Here is a 24,160-nt window from a genome sequence, read left to right as displayed (position 1 = left end):
TAGGAAAAAGTGTGCAGCATATATTCGTGCAAATACACTACATTGGAAAGAAAAGCCGCTTAAGGAAACTTTAATATTACTGGCCAGTATTTACACTCAGGAAGTGAAATATCAGTACTCTTAAGAAGTGCATATAAAATACATAATACTATTCCTAGCTTTCAGAAATAATAGTTTCTTTCTGGGGGGTGGAAGAGGGATATATTGGGGCAGGTTAAAAAGAAAGCACAAGTCACTCAGACTCCAGGCTGAGATGCACCTGTTAGAGATCAGCGACAGAATGAATACAATTCTGATGTTGAGGGTAGCATACACTAGAAATCAAGGCACCACTGTCTTGCCAGTGCGGTTCTGGCTTCCTTCTTTTCTACTATAGTTCTGCTAGTACAACAAGTCTGAAACGGTAGCGCTGCGGTTGCTTCTGACTCGTCGACTCATTCTCTCTTGCTGAATGTTCTGGAGTGAGCCTAGTCATGACTTAGTACAGAAGTTGAGTGCACGATCATGCTGTTGTTAAGTAGCATTGATAGTGGAAAATGATCATTGTTCAGGTCAAATGACCTCTAACAAAGTCGTGTTTTGTGAGACTGTGGAGGGGATAAAATGAAAATTAATCGATACAGTGTAACCAATTGCAAATGCGCTCTATTAGAGGAAGAGGTCTGCTAAATGTTAATTCTACAGTCTGTACTTCAGATGAAAAACATACAAAGTTTGTACAATGCAAAGAACATGGTTGTTCTCCACCCTGAAAAAACATATGTGCTCCATCAAACAAAAATTGGTCACAGAACAACATCACTGTTATATCACTACAAGCAAATAGTGCACTTCTTGTATATTCTTTTGGCAATGGCAACTTGCATTTATGGGGTACTGGAGAGTCATGTGGCTTATCATTCATTCCCAAAAATTTCTCCAAGATTGCTGTAAATTTGTTTTAATAATTTGACTGCAATTACCAATAGGAACCCAAGTTCCAAAATCAGAAACTGAGATATTGATCCATTTATAAACTTCTCACTGTAAGATCTGTGTAATGGCTATCATTTCCAAATCTGGTGGAAATTTACACAATTATGTGCACTGTTAGTGTTCAAAAATAATATATGCATATATACTTGGTACATATGTCACTTTGATCATTATCACTTAATTAGGAAACTAGTATTGTGGGTTCAGCAACAATAAACCACCCACTAAACTATGGATATTTTGATGATGTTGCTAATTGGTTATAACAAGCACATTTATAAAGTAATACATTTTTCGGCAGTATTTATTTATTTTATAGTAAAGCAAATAGACTATGGAGAAAGGTAGTATGAAACAATTATTCAACCCAGTATTCGGTTTTGAATATTATGCAGCCTTTTTTACCATCATTATGCATCTTCTTCAATGTCGTCGAAGACATGACCATCTGCGATAAGAGAATAAGTACTTGGCATTACTGGATATCAAGTGCAACATACATTTCAGATCTTGAAGTTTTGGTCTAGATATGGCTCTCCCTTGAGGACACAGTGGTTCAAAGAGTGCATAAGGGTTAGAAGGTCATCACCGCTGTTTCTTCTAGAGATCCACGGTAATGTAGGCATGATCATTATGGTATTCTTTTGTATACAGGTTTAATGGGTCTTCAAGCAATGGAAAATCCAGAATGGAATAATGACAGTATTATGAAAAGGTCAGATTACTACTCAACATATAGCAGAGATGCTAAGTCACAGATGGACATGACAGAAAGATTGTCAAACACATTAGCTTTCAGCCGAAAAGGCCTTCATTGGAGTTAGACAACAACTGCTCGCAGTCTGGCCTCAGCAGCCAGAGATTATGATCATCTGTGTGTGTAGTGTTTGAATGAGTATGTGTGTGTTAATAGGTCTTGTTTATTCAACACTATTTTGCATATTTACATCCATTTAATCATGTTTCCTTTAGTGTCAAACTTATGGTTTACAATGCAGTTCTCCATCTTAGAATTCCACCATAATTGCTGGCCTCAATTAAAGTTAAAACAAGATGATTTCGTTTCCTACAAGTTTTCAAAACATTTAGATAATCACTCAGTAGGTACATGCCTTGCTGAATTGTCAAAGTTTGTTCATCATCAATGAAATTGGCATCATTTGGCAGAAATGTATACCCAGGAATCGGGAACATTAGAGAAACTGAAATAAGGGATGGACGATTTTCCATAATAGCTTCAACATTAAGTTTATTTTGATGTTTCGGTTTTGGTCACCATATGAATCTGCCCGTAAAATTAACTCAGTAATGTCTTTACATCTATATCAGCGTCTATGTATATACTCCACAAGCTAGCATACGATGCGTGGCTATTTGTCTACTCGTTTAAAAACTTGTTTGATATGCTGGCAATGTTCTTCTGGCAAGACTGAAAGTACTAATATGTTGTCAAGGTAGGCAAAACAGAATGGCAGACCTGCCATGTCTGAGCAGTGTGTCTGAGGCCAGAAGTCATGAATTTACTTTCAAACAGGCCGAATGGCATAATTATGGCTGTCTTCGGGGTATCTTCTTTGGCGACAGGTACCTGCATGTACACCTTGACGCAGCCCAACACACTGTACAGGCAGGCATTGCTCAATGCTTAGTTATAATCGTGGAGCAATGGAACTGAGTAACGATCAGTCACTGTATGGACATTAAGTGCTCTATAGTCCCTGCACGGATGCCACGCACCACACTTCTTAGGCACAAAATGTAATGGCAATGACCAAGGGCTACTGGACGGTTGCATGATACCCTCTTGAATCATACTATCAAACTTGGCCTTGGCAATAGCTAACTGACCTGGGAGTAACCATCAAGGTTTACAGGATAATGGCTGCCCCTCGGTGGTCTTTATATAGTGAACTGTGCTATGCTTCGCTTCCTTGGGCATATGTGGAGGTTTTGTCAGCGCCGGAAAATCCCAAAGTAAAGCAGTGTTCTCGCTGTCTACTGCTTCAATCAGCTTGACGGTTGTGTGGCACTGGAATCCTGCAGTCATCAGTCCAGTGGTTTGGTCGACCAGGGGTGTGTTGGCAATGTCAGGCAGAAGGTTGCAATGTGCCAGGAAGTCCACTCCTATTATCGGATTGACGACATTGTGATTGTGAAATCCCATGCAAATGCTCGGTGTAGGCCTAAATCTAGGTCAAAACAATGTGTACCACACATCGCAATAGAAGAATTGTTTGCAGCAGCTAGACAGAAAGATGTATGCAGCCTACACCGGTGTAACATTGTTCGCAAGAAAATACACAGATCAGAGCCAGTGCGCCGGTCACTCACAAACAGATACTGTGACGTAGACTGGCAATTGGATCAAGTGTCTACACCTGATCGCTGCTAGCCTTTGGGTAAGTGCAGGGTTTAGTACAGCAATGAGCTTGGATCACCAAATTTTCTGTGATACCAGCATATCCTCTGCTGTGTTTCAGTCACAGGCACAGATGAGGCAGTTGATGATCTGCTGCATGAGTGCTTCCAGTATCTCGGTTGGCCACGATCACTGTTGGTGTTACACTGAGACATCAGTTGGCTAATCTGTTGCATCAACACATCAACGTTTGCCGTCAGAGCATCATAGTCAGCGCGCAAAACTGTGGCTGATGTGTTCACGCATTGCACAGTTGCTACATTAATAGGTGCAAGTGAGATAGCGTCCTGTACCTTGTCTGCTAGCTCTGCCACCGTGTCTAAAAGCATTTCCGACTGCGACGCTATTATTGCTTTGATGACAGGCGGCAACCGACTGCTCCAGATGGTTCTCAGCAGGCTGTCAGGCACAGTACCAGCATCGATCTTACTTCGTAGATGCCGGAAGTACTGTGACGGTTTATGATCTCCGATGTCCTCCTGTGTCAGAATTTCGCAGAGGCGTTCTTCTTGTGAAGCTGATACTATGCGGATAAGTTCTGCCTTAAGCCACTCGTGGGCATTACTGTCTTGTGGTGCAATAATCACATCCTGCACTTCGGCCACATACTGGTGATCGAGCTGGCTCATGACCAGTGCAAACTTGGTAGCATCAGCGGTTATGCCAGAGTAAAAAAAACTAGCTTCAACTTGCACAAACCATAGTGCTGGATTGTGAGGCGAAAAGGGTGGTAGTCTCATGGCGTGTCTGGACACAGCAAGGTTGGTCACGGTCGGATTTTCCGTCACCTTACAGTACCACTTTATTTTGTGCATCAGGCAGGAGATAAATCATGTTGGGGTCACCAGTTTGGCCATAGGGCTAGGTTCTGGCCTGTCCCATCCGACCAGTTAGCCTTCTAGTCTGCGATAAATAACGTAGAATGATATCTCCAATACTGAGATGACAAGATCTTGAATCATTCGTTCGGCAATTCATACAGGACGTCTTTTAGACGTAGTGTACATCAAGGCAAGACTCGCACGAAAACGAATAAGTGACTTGTTGACTGGTGTCTCAATAACTAAGTATAAAAATGGTACTTAAGAATTAACAAGGAGAAAACAAGAACATGGAAAAACTATATACTAAGAATAAACGTCATGGAATAACGGACACAACACAGCACTCCTGGCAGCCAGCGCGGAATTAATTTATCCACGCAAAATAAAATACTTGTGGTGTGACACACGGGTGACCCAAACTGCACTGCATTGCATATTGTGGTTGCTACTGTACTCTTTGTAAAATTGAACTAGGATTTCAGCTAGACATGGCAACTTATTTGATTTCAGCTTTCCCAGTTGTTTCTCTGTTCCAGGGATGCTTATCGCTATGTGATCCATACAGGACGCGGTGCAATGGTCAAATGATGGTATGTTTATGCGAGTCTCCTGGGTGAATAATTTCTTAAACGCAAAATTCAGTACTTTGGCTTTCATTTTGCTGCCTTAAAGTGCCATACTGGATGGTCAATGAGTGACTGGATGGAATCCTTAGACCCCCATAACAATTTTACATAGGGCCAAAATTTCCTCAGGTTGCTGGTCAAGGTAAGTAGGTGGTAGTTTCCGTATGCTTTGTGCATAGATCGTTTCAGAGAAGCACATACCTCCACTAACCATTGGCTGTCTTCATTTGCATGTTCTCTTTTGAACCGAGAGTTCAACAGCCCTTGCTTCCTCAACATTTTCAAAATTTCATTGTTAAACCATGTGGGTCTTTTCTGCCCTTAATCCACTTACTATGCACTTAATTCTTCAGCGCGAGATTTACAGTCTGTTTAATGTCCATCATACCAGAACTAAAAGATGTCAGTTCATTGTTAACAACTGCTTATCTACTCTTTCCAGCAGATATACTCTTCTAGCCTTGTTGACCGATATATTAACTGTCTTAACCGTAACTGCTATGATGACATCATGATCACAAATAACCATCTCTGTACTGACACAGGCAGTAAGGGTTGGCCTGTTTGAAGCTACAAGGTTGAAGTTATTTCCTTTGAACATTGGCTGCTGAACTAGATACTCAAACCTGTTTTGGGAGAATGTGTTCAGAAGTACTTCACAAGACGGTCTCCTGCTCTGCTGCCTTCATGCCCATACTGATTCATTCAACGTGAGCGGGCCACATGTCCAAAGTGCTTGGGAATGTGTAATAGGTTCCATAATAAAGGACACACTGCCTCTGTATGTAACACCTTTCAAATACTGAGTGAGGTTGCAATGAACATGGATGTGAACAGTGTGTCAGCAGTGATGGTGTCTCACAGCAAGTTATACATTGAGGTGCACTTGTTTAACAAACCATTGAGAATGCAAGTGAATAGGGGTGCAGCAGCAACATTGACAAATTCTCAGGCTTATGTGGATTTGGGTTCTTCCCTCTGACTCCAGTGTCACAGAGGGTGGTGAGTTACAACGATCAACAGATTCCCATTCTTGGACATTTCTCTTCACCTGTGACTTAAAAGGCTGTGCTTCATTCATTAACATCCTAGTTGTGGACAATGCTTACTCTGAAAATCTGTTTGTTTTTGACACTTTTAATCTATTTGGATTCTCCATCGATGATGAAGTTCACTTGGTTTCTGATCTAGTTCTGTATCAACAGTTAGATGCTCTCTGCGCCAAATTTTCCTGTATATTGTCTCCAGGACTGGGCTGTGCAACAGAATTTCAGGCTCATGTTACAATGAAACTGTCTGCTCGGCCCCATTTTTCGTGGGTCCACCCAGTGCCAATACCTTTATGGGATAAAGTAAAAGCAGAATTAGATTGTGTTCAGTCCCATTTCTTCCAGTGAATGGTCGACACAAGTGGAAATAGTAAAAAAACCTACATGAGAGTTACGCCTTTATGGGATCCTTTGCCGCACCCTGACAAGCTATTAGCAAAATTATCAGCGGGCTATTATTTGAATTTGCAGAGGCATGTTTACAGCTGCCGCTCTACGAGGATTCAAAATGCCTTCTAGTTATCAATACCTCATTTGGGCTGTGTAAATACTAGCGTTTGCCTTTTGGTGTAGTAAGTGCACCATTCATTTTTCAACGCTTCTTAGATCAACTTATTACATCAGTTCCAGGCTGCATCAACTATTTAGATCACATTTTAGTGTCTGGTGCCTCTACAGAGGATCATTTGCAGAAGCTTCCTGCTCTGTCTTCTGTTTTACAGTCTGCAGGATTAAAGTGCATCTTTGGCAAGACACTGTTTTTTCATCCATCCATTATTTATTTCAGTTTTGAAGTGTTGCATGGTGGCATTAAACCATTGCGCCAGTACATTGATGTCATTGTCGCGTTGCCAGGACCTACATCCGTCAAAGAATTACAGGCATTTTTAGGCAAAATTCATTTTAATTTATTTTTTTAAACTCCAGCTGAACAGGTCTCGGAAGACCCTAAATGGTATTGATCAACTGTCATGTTGTCCTTAGCCTATAGGCGTCACTGGATACAGATATGGAGGGATTTGTGATCAGCATATTACTCTCCCAACTATTGTCAGTTTTCATGACGGGGGCTGCACCTTTTCAGTCAAGTAGCCCCTCAATTTTCCTCACAAGGGCTGAGTACAAAATTGCGTACTACCACAAATTCATACCAGACACTGCTACTGAGGCACAACTACTCCATGCATTATTACATAAAGATGTTCCTTACTACTGGTCCTTGGCTTGCAACTAGCATTCAAGTTGTTGAAATCTAAGCTGCAGTCGACTCCTTGTTTGTCATTCTTCACCTGAGTCAGTACCTTGTGTTGCTGACAGATGCATCCCAGTTTGTCCTTGGGCCTGTCCTGGCTCATAAGTATGTGGACGGAACTGAACGCCCTGTTGCACATGCCTCTAAATCATTAAATTCGGTGCAACAGCTATTCTCAGAAAGAGAAAGAGACTTTGGCGATCATGTATCCTCCAATTTCTTTTTTTTTTTTTAATACCAGTCTAAGTTTCAGCTCATCACAGACCAAACCACTGGTGTCTCTTTTTAACCCTTTGGCATCCTTGCTGAACAAAGAAACATGTAATCTTCAGTGGTGAATTCGTTTCGTGTGGCGATACAGTTACGAGATACATTTTCGACCTGTGGTTTAACATGCCTATGCTGATGCCTTATCACATTTGCCAATTGGTTCAGATTCAGAGTCTGATAAAGAGGAATGACTTTGGATGTGAAAGCTCAAAATGTTGATGGCTTCCCTATAACTACCCCTTAAATTGCAGCCATGGTAGCTGCAGAACCTGTTTTAAGTGAAGTTGTTTCATTTGTGCAACATGGTTGGCCGTACAAACTCCTGGGTCGTGCTTCTGATCTTTTGCAAATTTATTTTTCATTACAAAATCATTTTTCTGTTTGGGACGGAGTGCTGCTTTTAGCTATAGAGAACACTACTCCCAGAGTTGTAGTCCCGTCCACCATTCGGTGTGAGATTATGTATTTATTACATGTGGACCATAGAGATGTGTCACCTACAAAAGCGTTAGCATAGATAAATGTTTTTTGGCCAGGCATCAATGGGGAAATAGTGTGAATTGTTGCAAGCTCCTTAAGTGTGCCACCCATCAGGCGGCTCCCCTTGCGTCTTTGTCACTGTGGGCAGATCCACAATCTGCTTGGGAACAAATTCATGTAGATTTTGCGGGACGTTTTTTGACTTTCTACTAGCTTATTGTAATTGATGCTTATTCCAAGATTCCATATGTGGTGTGTTGTCTGTCTACTTCTGCGGCAGCAACAATTTCCACTTTGTCAAAAATTTTTGCAGTGGGAGGTCTTCTGTATATACTATAAGTTACAGACAATGTCCCCCAGTTCATATCACAGGAATTTGAAGATTTTCATTAAAAAAAGTGGTGTTTCCTCTGTAACGGTTCCTTCTTTCCACCCTCAATCCAACAAGGAAGCTGAATGACTAGTACAAACACTTAAGACTCAAATGAAAAAATACATTTGAGATGTATCACCAGAAGTAACTCTTGACTTGTTCCTCAGGATTCATCAGTTCACTTATTGGCAAAAAGTGTCCAGCAGAGCTGTTGATTGGTCATCAGGCCCGGACTCTGCTACATCTGCTTTGGCTGATGCCAGGCCATCCACCAACACTGGTGTCGCAGTGCTTCCAGCCTTGCAAAGCTGCTTGGGCTTACAGTTTTTGCCACCAACCAGAATGGGTGCCAGCAGTAATCGAGAGTACCCATCCATCTCCTACATCTACATCTACATCTACATCTATACTCCGCGAGCCACCTTACGGTGTGTGGCGGAGGGTACTTATTGTACCACTATCTGATCCCCCCTTCCCTGTTCCATTCACAAATTGTGCGTGGGAAGAACGACTGCTTGTAAGTCTCCGTATTTGCTCTAATTTCTCGGATCTTTTCGTTGTGATCATTACGCGAGATATATGTGGGCGGTAGTAATATGTTGCCCATCTCTTCCCGGAATGTGCTCCCTTGTAATTTCGATAATAAACCTCTCCGTATTGCGTAACGCCTTTCTTGAAGTGTCCGCCACTGGAGCTTGTTCAGCATCTCCGTAACGCTCTCGCGCTGACTAAATGTCCCCATGACGAATCGCGCTGCTTTTCGCTGGATCATGTCTATCTCTTCTATTAATCCAACCTGGTAAGGGTCCCATACTGATGAGCAATACTCAAGAATCGGACGAACAAGCGTTTTGTAAGCTACTTCTTTCGTCGATGAGTCACATTTTCTTAGAATTCTTCCTATGAATCTCAACCTGGCGCCTGCTTTTCCCACTATTTGTTTTATGTGATCATTCCACTTCAGATCGCTCCGGATAGTAACTCCTAAGTATTTTACGGTCGTTACCGCTTCCAATGATTTACCACCTATGGCATAATCGTACTGGAATGGATTTCTGCCCCTATGTATGCGCATTATATTACATTTATCTACGTTTAGGGAAAGCTGCCAGCTGTCGCACCATGCATTAATCCTATGCAGGTCTTCCTGGAGTACGTACGAGTCTTCTGATGTTGCTACTTTCTTGTAGACAACCGTGTCATCTGCAAATAGCCTCACGGAGCTACCGATGTTGTCAACTAAGTCATTTATGTATATTGTAAACAATAAAGGTCCTATCACGCTTCCCTGCGGTACTCCCGAAATTACCTCTACATCTGCAGATTTTGAACCGTTAAGAATGACATGTTGTGTTCTTTCTTCTAGGAAATCCTGAATCCAATCACAAACCTGGTCCGATATTCCGTAAGCTCGTATTTTTTTCACTAAACGTAAGTGCGGAACCGTATCAAATGCCTTCCTGAAGTCCAGGAATACGGCATCAATCTGCTCGCCAGTGTCTACGGCACTGTGGATTTCTTGGGCAAATAGGGCGAGCTGAGTTTCACATGATCTCTGTTTGCGGAATCCATGTTGGTTATGATGAAGGAGATTCGTATTATCTAAGAACGTCATAATACGAGAACACAAAACATGTTCCATTATTCTACAACAGATTGACGTAAGCGAAATAGGCCTATAATTATTCGCATCTGATTTATGACCCTTCTTGAAAATGGGAACGACCTGCGCTTTCTTCCAGTCGCTAGGTACTTTACGTTCTTCCAGCGATCTACGATAAATTGCTGATAGAAAGGGGGCAAGTTCTTTAGCATAATCACTGTAGAATCTTAAGGGTATCTCGTCTGGTCCGGATGCTTTTCCGCTACTAAGTGATAGCAGTTGTTTTTCAATTCCGATATCGTTTATTTCAATATTTTCCATTTTGGCGTCCGTGCGACGGCTGAAGTCAGGGACCGTGTTACGATTTTCCGCAGTGAAACAGTTTCGGAACACTGAATTCAGTATTTCTGCCTTTCTTCGGTCGTCCTCTGTTTCGGTGCCATCGTGGTCAACGAGTGACTGAATAGGGGATTTAGATCCGCTTACCGATTTTACATATGACCAAAACTTTTTAGGGTTCTTGTTTAGATTGTTTGCCAATGTTTTATGTTCGAATTCGTTGAATGCTTCTCTCATTGCTCTCTTTACGCTATTTTTCGCTTCGTTCAGCTTTTCCTTATCAGCTATGATTCGACTACTCTTAAACCTATGATGAAGCTTTCTTTGTTTCCGTAGTACCTTTCCTACATCATGGCCAGTGACCTCCCCTTCCCCATCACCACTGCAGACGCCTTCACACCTTTCTCCTCTGTTGTGGGTCCCTCCTTCAACTGTCGGGTGGCCATGGCAGGACCCTAGCTTCCATTCTGCCGCGACCGATGCCTCCACTGCTGCTGCTGCCACCACCATTGCAGCCAATGCTGCCAGCACCGCAACCTCCTTCCTTGTGGTTGTACTTGGATGCGGAAATGGACGCTGTGTCAGCATTGCCTGTACTACTGTATGGCCTCTCACAGGGGGTTGGCCATCACACCTGTCAACACTCGCACCATTTCTGACCCTACACACCAGTGGCAGTGCGTCACAAGACTCAACAATCTACATCAACCACAGAAGAAATGGATGTGAACACAGTGAACACTTCTTCACAAAGGAAGAAGAGTGCTGTAACTACCAGTTACGTGTGCACCGCTTCATAGTTCATAGCACCTAAAGTTTGTGCTTGATTTTCCCACTAGAGGCTACCCAGGCTGCTAATATGACAGCAGTTATTTATGCTGCCTGCCAGCTGCTCCCCCTGTTGGAACTAGGCTCCACCAGCCACTTCTGTATTGCTGAATGTATTGTATCTTGTCTTTGATGTGCATGTACTGTTTGAGCAATAAATCACTGTGTTCTTGGGTTAGAACAGTCTTCCTCATACGTTTCATCTTAAGGCAAGCTGCAACAATCAGCAGCCAGCATTATTATGACAAGATGATGAACCAGAAAACAACAAAAATCCACAAGTAAATCTGTGGTCCTTCAAAGCTAACAGTCCTCAAATAATGATTAAGAAAGCATGCTTTCGTGTTAACAGTTCCCTGTGTATTACCTCTTTTTTGAACTAAAATAGGATATTTACATGTAAAACAAAAGAAGACACTTTCTCAATTTAGGAAAAGTGTGACGCATTGATGTTCATTATGTGATGATGAATTCCCCAGAGGAACTCACAGGCAGGAGTAAATCTTTGTGAAATGGATAATAGTCACATCTCAAGGTGTTTCTTTACACAAATGCAACTACATCTGTCAATACTGCACTTCACTCACTACCTCTGCACTCTGCATGTGTTAGATTACTCAGTGATGTTTCTTTCTACCACAGATTACTCAGTGATGTTTCTTTCTACCACTGCTGACTGTAAAATCCCTTTTCCCAAAGATATTCCTCATGCTGCCTACTGCCTAGCAGTGTCTATGATACTTACTAGGCTATGTCTGTAACATTGCCCACTTTAATAAAAATACCCGTTTACAATGTTTAACCCTCTGGTAGGCGCGTGTTTTTCTATTGCATGAGCAGTCGTGTGGCACGTTTTGTATGTCACATTTGCTGCTCAGTTCTATAGTTATTTTCATAAGCTTTCACGCCAGTGTTGATGTTAATTAGTTTGTTTCTTTTAAAGGTAGATATAGTGTCACTCAAAATGACATTAATAATATCGAAATAATAAATTTTATTGTGCAATTAATACAAATAATTTATTATGGTCACAGTGGTAAATACTAAGAAATAATGTTGCATATCTAGCCAAGAAATGTCTATACACTGTTGCTCACTTATAGTGGGAAAGAATGTTTTGTTATTTAACATGGCTGTTAATTATTCTTTATTTAGAAAAGTTGATATACATCTAAACACATGGTCCTCAAAAACTTACATTTCGTTGTCAGTGTTGAAAGGTAATATATGCGTAGTGAATGGCTACGGAAACCCTATTATAACAGCTTATAGACAGGCCATGTTCACTACTTAGTAATTTCAGAAATTTCAAGATTCAGGGGAGACCTGCCACATGGGATGAGAAGGAAAGACTGATTGTCAGTCACAGATGAGGCACAGGTGTCAGTTGTTCACCCGTCATCGTTTCCTCTCATGATGAATCTGTGGAAGACTGGGATGCTTACAAGAAGCAGTTTTGTCAACATTTTGTGGTGTTCCAGGTGGTCGTCACAGAGGTCTGTAAGGCTCTTTTTATTGTGTACCCCCTCGAATGTATCACATACTGTGCCAGTTAGCTCCTCTGCAAGAATCAGTGTTGCTTTCGTGTGATGGTGTGTGTAGTTTTCTGTGCTCTTATCACCACAAGCATACGCATGTGGCCACTGTGCATGTCGATTTCTACCAGTGTTGCAAACAGCCACAACAATCGTATCAAGCTTGGGTGGCCGAGCTTCATGACCTCAGTCATAAGTGTCAGTTTGTCACAGCTAAGACTCCAGGGTTTTCTGCAGAGACCAGGGTTAGAAGCACAATCAGTCGTTCGGCCCCAGATAAGGAAGTCCATCAATGTGCCCATCAGTTTGAGTAACTATGTTGGAACATGTTTTTAATATTGCACAGTTATTAGAGGTCTCTTGCACGGCAGGCCAGCAATCTGAGGGTTGGAGTGACAGAATACAGCCCAAGCACATGGAGCCTAGTGCACTGAGGAAAAGGAGGTAGCTGCAATACAAACAAGCCAAATGGGTCAATGTAGACAAAAATGTAGTCAGCAGAGGGAACAGTGAACACCACTTCCTTGGTGCCCCTCTTGTCTCCTACAGCACGAGTGGGCAGCCTGCCTCAATTGGTGGACTCCTTGCCACAAATGTAAAGAAAAGAAAGGTCACATAGCAGTGATATGTCAATCTGTACCACCCTCCCCGAAGTCAGTGCAGGAATCAGTGAACATAAATACTCATATTATTTCGTCATTGTGTTCACTGTTGGCTGGAGAACAGAATAAACCTTTCATTGAAGTGTGGATTATGGATACACCAACAATCCTACAAATTGACACAGGGGCCACCGTGTCCCTACTCAACTCGCAGACCTACACCATGCAAGGGTCCCCACCATTGGCGTGTGTCTAGTGTCAGCTGATAAGCTATAACACACAGCAGATTCCTGTTCTCAGCCAGTTTGCAATCAACACAGTTTACAAGTCAGCTGTCCATTCCATTGCCTACCTGGTGGCTAACAATGCGAGTACTAGAAATTTGTTTGGCTCAGAAGCCTTTGCTACTTTTGGTTTCTCGATTGGAGATGCAATGCATCTAGTGCCAGACCAAAAACCTTATGATGAATTGGATTCCTTGTATTCTGAGCTTTCAGATCTGTTTGCCCCCATGGTTGGATTGTGCAAACAATTTCATGGCACACGTCACCGTCAAACCCATTGTTTACCCTCACTTTTTTCAGGTGGGGTTGTGTCAGTTGCTTTCTACAAGTGCGTTCAAGTGAAGCTGGATTGCTTAATGTCATTGGGAGTGATTAGGCCAATTTCCTGAAGTGAATGGACTAGGCCCTTAGTGATCATAAAGAAGCTATCTGAACAGATCCTGCCCTGTGGCGATTTAAAGGTCACTATTAATGCACAGGCAGTCTTAGACACTCATCTCCTGCCTAGCCCGGAGGAGACGAAGCCTATCTTCAGATTCTGTTGGATAAGGAATCGAAACAGCTGATTGTGGTTAATATTCCTTTTGGCCTCTACCACTATTGACAACTAGTGTTTGGGTTTGCTATTGTGTCTGTTATCTTTTGACGATTTTTTAGAGCTGGTTATGATGGTTGCCCTGTCACTGCATTAACTATGTTGATGACTTTGTTGTGATAGGTGTTACCACGGAGGATCACCTATGTAAACTCCATTCTGTGTTTACTGCTCTACAGGCTCAAGTCTCAAATGTAATGTCACCAAGTCTCACGTAATCTCACCAAGTCTCACTTTTTCCAGCCTTCTATTGCTTATTTGGGTAATGATACTTCCTGACAGGGTGTGCGCCCAATGTAACAGCATGTCCCATCATTACAGCTTTCCCTGTCCATCTAATCTATAAGAACTCCTGGCATTCCTCAGCAAAGTGACATACTGTCACAAGTATATTCCCAGTGCAGCTACTATCGTGCACCCCTTCCATCTGTTGCTTTGGAAAAGTGCTCCTTTTGTTTGGTCTGCAGCCTGTGAGAATGCTTTTGTGCAATTAAGGATAGTCTTCACTCTGCATCAAGTCAAGCAGCATTTCAACCCGGCAAGCATCTGCTCCTGGGCATGGTTGTGTCCCAGTAAAGGGTTGAGGCAGTCTTGGCCCATCGCCATTCAGAAGGCTCCAAACAGCCTATTACCTTTGTGTTGAAAACACTCAACTCGGTTCAGTAACATTATTCGCGGGGTAAAAAGAAGCTCTTGATATTGTCTATGCCTTTAAAAAAATCACATTCTTTTATGGTGGAATATTTCATTTAATTAACAATCATAAGCCCTCTTTCCCCTTTTTAGCCCATAAATGTCCTTACCAGACAAAGCCACTCATCATCTTTAACACTGAGCTCTGTTATTGAACTGGTACAGTTATAAGCTTCATTTTCATCCCATGTCGCAACATGCAAATACAGACACTCTGTACTGGCTCCTCCTGGGCCCTGATCCCTCAACAACCAGCTGAATATGGAGGCAAGGCACACAGTGGAGGGCTCCCCGATCACCAGTTCAAATATTGCCTCTGCTGCAGCAGAGTATCTGGTGCTCTGGCACATGTACTTATGATACAACATGGATGGACTGACCATCCGCCAGGCCGGGCATTGGATCCTCTTCAGAATTTTTATGCACTGCACCACTGTATTTTGAGTGGTGGTATTTTCTTGTCAAAGGAAGGGTTTACTCTCCACATTGTGGTTCCAGCAGCTCTGTGGCGAGAGGTCTTCCGCCTATTGCAGAGTCATTGGGGGATTTCTTGCACAAAACGTTGGCATGCCACCATGTATTTTGGCGGTCCGTCAAATAGGAGGTGGTACACCTTGTTATGGCCTGCCGTAAGTGTTCAGGTCAGCATGTGACTTAAGTACTTTGTAAAGAAAGGTATGAAAGCAAAGGAGATTCATGCCTATTTCCAGAATACACTGAGGGATTTTGCTCCTTCATATTCAACTGTTGCCAAATGGACAAATGGATTTAAATACGTTCAGGAGAGCTTAGATGATGATCCACACAGTGGTCGGCCAAGATGCCAAAATCATTGCAAAAGTGCACAAAATAGTCATGGAGGATTGCCAATTGAAACTACGTGAAATTGCTCACGCTTGCCAGATGTCATCTGAAAGGGTATATTACATTTTAATTGAAGAATTAGAAATGAAAAAATTATCTGCAAGACGGGTGCCATGACTCTTGATGCTGGATCAAAAACGTACTGTAGCCATGGCAGAATTAGATGAACTAAGGTATGAATTGTTGCCACATCCACCTTGTTCACCTGATATGGCTCCGTCAGACTTCCATCCCTTCCCAAAACTGAAAATTTTTATTGGAGGACAAAGATTCATTTCAAACGAAGAATTGATAGCTGGAGTTGACAACTATTTTGCAGGCCCGGAGGAAACTCATTTTTGAGATGGGATCAAGGCACTGGAACATTATTGGACCAAGTGCATTAATCTACAAGGGGATTACATTGAAACATAAAAAAAGTTTCAGTGATGTAAGTACCTTTTTTTTTTTTTTATTCCGTTCCGAGAACTTTTCAAACCACCCTTGTAGTTGCAGGCACACCATTTGGACACTGGTGCGCACTGCACTTGCCTTAGTGGTGCAGCATATGTCTGCTGTGAGTAGAGGGTGTATTAACCAATGGGTTACTGCACAATTAGCATTACTACTGAAAACCATGACAGATATGAGGAACAAGTAGCGAAGAATACTGAGACAGAAATCTCCACTGAATATGTCACTGCATGAGCAACTCAGCTAGGATATATAATTAGACCTTAGGTAATAAGTTAATTTTGTGTGTCTCTTTAAATGTGAAGATTATTTCTTATGTGCCATTACATCCAATTAATCTGGAATACAAGTTTAAAGAAATACTTTTTTTTCTAGGTGCTTTTGTTTCAAAGATGAAAGGCAGAAAAGGGAAGAAGAAAGTAATTTTGGAAAATATTTTTGACATGGTGCCAAATGATATCTATAAAATACTTGCATTAGGTGGCACTGTAATGCTAAAAAAGAAGACAGTTCGTGATACATGGGAGTCACGTAAAGTAACAAAGGAACTAGATGTTCACTATGACACTAAAAACTTTCAAACGTAAATTTTCACATCTCGCAGACAATGTGATATGTATGTTCACATTCTCTATTGTAAAAAATAATCCTGTGCTTTACTATTGTATATTGCAGATTGTACTTCAAGAAGAACACAAACATTCTTAAATTTGGGCGAAGCAATCATGACAGGGATGCAGATGATGATTTTGAAGACAATCTACCTGCGAGTGAATACATTAACTTAAATGGAAAGGAGAATATGGATCCTAATGTGCACGTAAGAGAATATTTTCTATACAAAATGCAGTAGAAGTGTTTTGCTAATTGGGCAGCAAAATAACTATTCCTGGTAGAAGTGACCCTCTCTGCTTGGGGTCTGAGTGACTTGTCCTTCCTGTCTCTTCCTCAAGGAAGACACTAATAGTTCCAAAAACTAAGATAGGTACTCATGTGTGGTTTTTATGTGTGCTTATTGGCAGTGCTAATATTTTGTCTTCTGAAGATAAATTAATGCCCTCATTTTTGTCCCATAATTTTATGGTTTTCTCAAGTGAATTCTCCCGTTCTCTTCTTTGTTTTAGTCCTTATTTTTTCCACAGTCACATATTACAAGTTATATTGATTATACTGTCTTTTCTGATCCCTCGGGCATGTGTGTGTGTGTGTGTGTGTGTGTGTGTGTGTGTGTGTGTGTGTTTGTCCTTAGGATAATTTAGGTTAGCAGTTAAGGCCCATAAGATTTCACATACATTTGAACATTTTGTCTTTTCTAACTAATAAAGTCTTAAGATTTAATGAGGCTTTATTACAGTTGCAAAAGACTCTGTAACCTATATAACTTGAATTTTCCTTATGATACAATACACTATTGTGATTCACTAAATACATTACCTTGATGTAGTCATATTCTGCCTCTCACCGTCTGCATCTGTGCTGTATGGTTGAAATTGTTACAGCTCATTCCAGTGATCATGGTGTACAATATGGATGTTCTGGGGCAACCTCTTGCTCTTCCTCACACTATTTTTCCTTCAAAGATGTTTTTTATAAATCACTTGTCCAATTAATTTAGTCTTTTTCTCTAAGATGCTTATTAATGTGTTGTTTTTATGTACACCCTGTACCACTTCCTCATTGAATTTTCTTCCAATCCATAATGTTTTTGTAATACACTAACAGAACAAAACAAAGTTTACACAGTCCACAAACAGGTGGTTCACATGACATTTTGTCTTTAGGGTAATTGCCCTGAGCTCAGGCTGACTATCTATTTTGGAAATGAGGAGAGAGAAATTGTGAAAGTTACCAAAACCTACTAAATTGCATTCATCATGCATTTTAAGTTTACTTCTAGAAGATAAAATGTTGAACATATTTTCACTTGCATTTTCTGTGCGTGTGGACAGTACTGGAACTAGATTACAGTTAAAACTGTGTGGACCACAGTTGCACGACATACTGACTAGTGTCATGGACTTCTACAAAGAATTTACAAAGCTTAAATTTCCTGTGCTTCGCAAATTACAGGTTCCGCTGTCCTCCATATACTTGGAATCTGCAGTGAAAAGAACTACAGGTTGTTCAAAACTATGACAGGAGTACGTGAGGATGCGGAGCAATGCTCTGATAGTGCTCAGGTGCTAAGCACTCACCCATTTGTTTTTATTACAAGAAATGGATTGCTAGGTTTATAATTAACCTGTTATTAATTTTTCTGATTCTCATACATACTTCTAACATAAAATAAGATTTATACCCCCTGCGGGTTCAGGAGTAAGAATAGGCCCACGGTATTCCTGCCTATCGTAAGAGGCGACTAAAAGGAGTCTCAAACGTTTCGGCCTTATGTGATGGTCCCCTCTTGGGTTTGACCTCCATCTTTCTAAATTCTTCTGAAGAGCGAGCCAATTGGGGAAGGCCGCCTTACATGGTGCACTGTATCCGTTGTGCATTGAGACCTTTAGCCGCGCTTTCTCGTTGTTGCAATGCTGTCCCACTCGTTTTCCATCTCTTGGGCGAGGATACGTCCCTGGGTGCGATTACCACACTGCACTGTGCAGTGTTACGTTTTGCTGTGACGACGACCTTGGACATTTTTGCACCTAAGATCCAGCACGGTAGCCAGTCCGTTGTGGTGGGGCCGCCATGTACCCTGTTGGTTGTAGCCCACTGACAACACAGGGATCGCTCTACTGATGCCTGTGCCATTTACTCCCCATGTATGCCAAGGAGTAGATGCCCATATCCCTGGGGCATCAGGACTCCCGGAAATGGCCATCCTGCCAGGTGGTCTTTGCTGTGACTGGGTGGCGCCCATGGGGAGGGCCCTTGGTTGGAGTAGGTGGCATCAGGGTGGATGACACGCAATGAAGCGTGGCACATCATCTCTTGCTGGTGGCCAGCCACCTGCAGTCTCTAAGCATTCGAGGGCTCATTTTAAAGCTAACGTTTATGACCCCAAATTGTTCCCATCCCTGGCCACACCATGGGAGGAACGAAAGGCAATGAATGACAGTGACATGTATTCGCCCAGGTATCTCGTCTGTACCAGAGCTGATGGGGAAACCTTTGTATCCGTGAAGCCTCAGTTCTTTGTAGAGCATTTAGAGGACAAGTTTGGGGAGGTGGAGGGCTTGTCCAAAATGTGCTCTGGGTCAGTTTTGATAAAAATGGCATGCTCTGCCCAGTCACGCAGGTTACTTGCTTGTGACAAGTTGGGGGATGTTAACTATACCACCACACCACATAAGTGTTTAAATATGGTCCAGGGTATTATTTTCCATAGGGACCTACTTTTGCAGTCTGGTGACGAGCTGTACGCCAACTTAGAGCATAGAGGTGTTCATTTCGTCCGGCATGTTCGTCGGGGTCCGAGGGACAATCAGGTTGCTACCCGTGCCTTCATCTTGGCCTTCGAGGGTGATACATTACCGGAGAAGGTCAAGGTGATGGTCTACCGTTGTGACGTCAAGCCCTATATCCTTCCCCCGATGCGGTGCTTTAAGTGCTGGAAGTTCAGCCATATGTCTTCCCGCTGTACTTCCAGCCTCACATGTCGAGGTTGCAGACACCCATCTCATCCCGATACTCCATGTGCCCCACCTCCCATCTGCGTCAACTGAGGAGAGCCTCATTCACCTTGTTTGCCAGACTGCAGGATCTTACAGAAAGAACGTAAGATCACAGAATATAAGACCCTGAACCAACTGACCTACACTGAGGCTAAGCGGAAATTTGAATGGCTACATCCCGTGTACATGATGTCATCTTATGCCTCCACTGTCACTCCTGCTCCAGCTTCATCAGCTGCACCACATACAGTCAGCTGTCAGAGTCAGAGGACCACACCTGCCACCTTGACGATGTGGGCCACTTCTCTCGCTGTTGCTCCCGCACCACCTACCTCGGGAGCAGCACCCCCTCAGCCACCGGAGACACCAGTCCACACTTCTAAGCCCTTCCCAGGTTCCTCCCAGTGGCACAGCAGACACCAACCAGTGGCTGAAGAAGCCACAGGTCGCTGGTCGTCGAGCTTCGTGGTCGTCTTCGGTCCCGGAGACTGCCTCCAATAAGCCCTCTCAGCAATGGCAACTAAAGGAACAGCAAGAGAAAACAACATTGAAGACCCGTAAGACCAAGGCACCTGTGGTGGCACCTACTCCACCGCTACTTACAAGCTCTGCGTCTGAGGATGAGGTGGAGATTCTTGCGTCCGCTGAGGACCTCGATCTCGTCAGTCCCTCAGACGCAATGGGTAGCACTTCCACAGGTGCTCAATCGGAGGCAGCAGGTGACCCAGCAGCGTAATCTGCCTCCCCAATCCCTTCACGCCTTTCTGAGCCATGGACAATATCATCCTCCAGTGGAACTGCAGAGGCTTCTTCCACCATCTAGCTGAGCTCCGACAACTTATTAGCCTTCACCCTTTCTTCTGCATTGCTCTTCAGGAAACTTGGTTTCCAGCGATGCGAACCCCTGCCCTCCATGGCTATCGGGGTTATTATAGGAACCGGGCAGCTTATGAAAGCGTGTCTGGTAGCATCTGCATCTGTGTCCTTCACTCTCTTCACAGCGAATCTGTCCCTCTGCAAACACCTTTAGAGGCTGTCGCTGTTCGGGTGTGGACGCCACAGGCTGTTACTGTCTGCAGTCTTTACCTTCCACCAGATGGTGATGTCCCACAGCATGTCCTGGCTGCACTGATAGCGCAACTGCCGCCGCCTTTCCTGTTACTGGGCGACTTCAACACCCATAACCCTCTGTGGGGTGGGTCAGTGGCAACAGGTCGAGGCGCCACCATTGAGAACGTATTGACACAGCTAGACCTTTCGATTTTAAATGATGGTGCCTCCACACATCTCAGTGTGGCACATGGCACAAATTCCGCCATTGACCTTTCGATCTACAGCCCTAGCCTCTTACCTTCTGTCCAATGGAGTGTGCATGATGACCTGTGTGGCAGTGACCACTTTCCGATCTTTCTGTCACTGCCACAGCGTCACTCTTCTGGGCGCCCTAGCAGATGGGCTATGAATAAGGCTGACTGGGACTTGTTCTCCTCCATTTCCGCTATTGAGCCTCTTTCTAATGATGACATTGATGCGGTGGTTTACTCGGTCACCACCAGCATCATTACTGCCACAGAATCTGCCATTCCACATTCTTCTGGGTCCCCTCGGCGGAGAACTGTGCCTTGGTGGTCGCCTGAGATCGCCGAAGCGATTAAAGATCGCCGGCGGGTGATCCAGCATCACATCCGACATCCCTCCTTAGAACACCTCATCGCCTTCAAACGGTTGCATGCGCGAGCCCGCCGCCTTATCCGCCAACGCAAGCAGGAGTGCTGGGAGCGGTATGTGTCCACCATTGGGCTCCATGAAACTTCCTGGCAGATTAAAACTGTGTGCCCGACCGAGACTCGAACTCGGGACCTTTGCCTTTCGCGGGCAAGTGCTCTACCAACTGAGCTACTGAAGCACGACTCACGCCCGGTACTCACAGCTTTACTTCTGCCAGTACCTGTGAGTACCGGGCATGAGTCGTGCTTCTGTAGCTCAGTTGGTAGAGCACTTGCCCGCGAAAGGCAAAGGTCCCGAGTTCGAGTCTCGGTCGGGCACACAGTTTTAATCTGCCAGGAAGTTTCATATCAGTGCACACCCCGCTGCAGAGTGAAAATCTCATTATTGGACTCCACGTCACTCCATTGCAGGCCTGGGCCAAGATTCGACGCCTCTATGGCTATCGGACCCCTGTCAGCGTCCCTGCGCTCTTACTGAATGAATGGAGCAGTTTGTACTGACTCCGATGTAATTGCCAACTGCTTGGCAGAGCATTTTGCTCTGAGTTCCGCTTCTGCGAATTACCCACTGGCGTTCCGCTCCATTGAAGAGCGAATGGAACATTGGAGCCTTTCATTTCGTACCCACCATTCTGAATACTACAATGTTCCATTCAGTGAGTGGGAATTTCATAGTGCCCTAGCCGCTTGCCCTGATACCGCTCCTGGGCCAGATCGAATCCACTGTCAGATGCTGAAACACCTTTCAGTGGACTGCCAGAGACAGCTCCTCGACCTTTACAACCGTCTCTGGGTCGAGGGTGAGTTTCCGTCGCAGTGGCAGGAAAGCATTGTTATCCCCGTTTTGAAACCTGACAAGAACCCTTTGGAGGTGGACAGCTACCGTCCCATTAGCCTCACCAACGTTCTTTGCAAGTTCCTCGAACGGATGGTGAGCCGGCGATTGAGTTGGGTATTCGAGTCACAGGGCCTCCTGGCTCTGTCTCAGAGTGGGTTCCATAAAGGCCGCTCTGCCGCCGACAATCTGGTGAGCCTGGAGTCAACCATCCGTACGGCCTTTGCCCGCCGTCAGCACCTAGTCGCTGTCTTTTTCGACATGCAGAAGGCGTATGATACTACATGGCGCCATCACATCCTCTCTACACTTCGTGATTGGGGTCTTCAGGGTCCGTTGCCAATTTTTATTCGCAGTTTTCTGGCACATCGTACATTATGCATGCAAGTCACGGCCTCTCATAGTTCCTCCCGAGTTCAGGAGAACATGGTGCCACAGGGATCTGTTTTAAGTGTCTGCCTGTTTTTAATAGACATTAATGGGCTCGCTGCGGCGGTGGGAACGTCTGTCTCAGTGTCCTTGTATGCTGACGACTTCTGCCTTTACTATAGTTCTCATGGCATTGCAGCTGCTGAACGTCAGCTGCAGGGCGCTATCCGCAAGGCGCAATCTTGGGCTGTAGCGCATGGTTTCCAGTTTTTGGCTGCCAAGACCTGTGTTATGCATTTCTGCCGGCGACGAACAGTCCACCCTGAGCCGCGGCTTTATCTTGCCGGCGTACTTCTTGGTGTGGTGGAGACACGTAGGTTTTTGGGTGTGGTTTTTGATGCCCGGTTGACTTGGCGGCATCTAAATGCTCTGCAATGCTTGAGCCACACCAGCTGGGGCACCGACCGATCTACCCTCTTACGGCTCTACCAGGCGTTAATCCAGTCCCGTCTGGCTTATGGGAGTCTGGCTTATGGCTCAGCATCCCCATCTGCATTGCAGGTGCTGGACCCAATGCTACACAGCAGGATACGACTTGCCACTGGTGCCTTCCCGACCATCCCTGTGGACAGCATACTTGTGGAGGCAGGTGTCCCTCCACTGCGGTTACGGCGCCAATATTTACCGGCTGCTTATGCTGCCCATGGTTGTAGCTTGCACGGGCATCCAAATTATTGTCTTCTGTTCCCACAATCGGTCGTCCATCTGCCAGAACGTCGGCCCCAGTCGGGTTGTACGATTGCGGTCCACATCAAAGAGCTTCTCTCCGGGCTTGGGGTTTTCCCTGTTCCACCTCCTTTCAGTCCCCTTTGCGTACACCCCCATGGTGTGTTCCTCGCCCTTGCTTTCGGCACGAATTGGCACGGGGCCCGAAGGACTCAGTCCCTCCGGAGGCGTTCCGCCGCAGCTTTTATTCCATTCTAGCCACGTATCAGGGCTCTTGCATTGTATACACTGACGGTTCGAGGGTTGCTGGTCGGGTCGGTTATGCTCTAACTCTAGGGGACCATTATGAACAACGATCCTTGCCGGCAGGCTGGAGCGTTTTCACTGCTGAGCTGGTCGCCATCTTTCGTGCCCTAGAGTATATCCGCTCCTGTTCAGGTGAGTCCTTCGTTATCTGTAGCGATTCCGTGAGTGGTTTACGAGCTATTGACCAGTGTTTCCCTCGTTCTCATCTGGTGATGGCTATCCAGGAGTCCCTGCATACTCTAGCCTGTTGCGGCCGCTCTGTTTGTCTTTGTGTGGACCCCCGGTCATGTCGGTATCCCGGGCAATGAACATGTTGACCGCCTGGCCAAACAGGCCACCAGTGAACCAACCCTGGACATTGGCCTCCCGGAGACTGATTTGCGAGCAGTCTTACGCCGCAAAGTTTTTGCGCTATGGGACGCTGAATGGTGCGGTCTGACCACCCCTAACAAACTCCGTGCCGCCAAGGAGACGACAACTGTGTGGTGGTCATCCCTGCGAGCCACTCGCAGAGATTCA

The 24,160-nt window shown here is 44.3% G+C and overlaps 1 protein-coding gene across 3 annotated transcripts in view; it reads left to right on the top strand.

The window, feature by feature from the left end:
• LOC126175822 (condensin complex subunit 2) overlaps positions 1 to 24,160 on the top strand; it is a 203,144-nt gene that overhangs the window by 129,644 nt on the left and 49,340 nt on the right. For all 3 annotated transcript variants that reach the window (XM_049922817.1, XM_049922815.1, XM_049922816.1), the window contains exons 8-9: positions 16,440 to 16,647; positions 16,740 to 16,884. In XM_049922817.1, coding sequence (XP_049778774.1) covers positions 16,440 to 16,647; positions 16,740 to 16,884 — 353 coding nt within the window. The remainder of the gene's footprint in view (positions 1 to 16,439; positions 16,648 to 16,739; positions 16,885 to 24,160) is intronic.

Source organism: Schistocerca cancellata, chromosome 3, assembly GCF_023864275.1.
Source record: "Schistocerca cancellata isolate TAMUIC-IGC-003103 chromosome 3, iqSchCanc2.1, whole genome shotgun sequence".
NCBI classification, from domain to species: Eukaryota; Metazoa; Arthropoda; class Insecta; order Orthoptera; family Acrididae; genus Schistocerca; species Schistocerca cancellata.
This window is presented reverse-complemented; position numbering and strand designations above follow the sequence as displayed.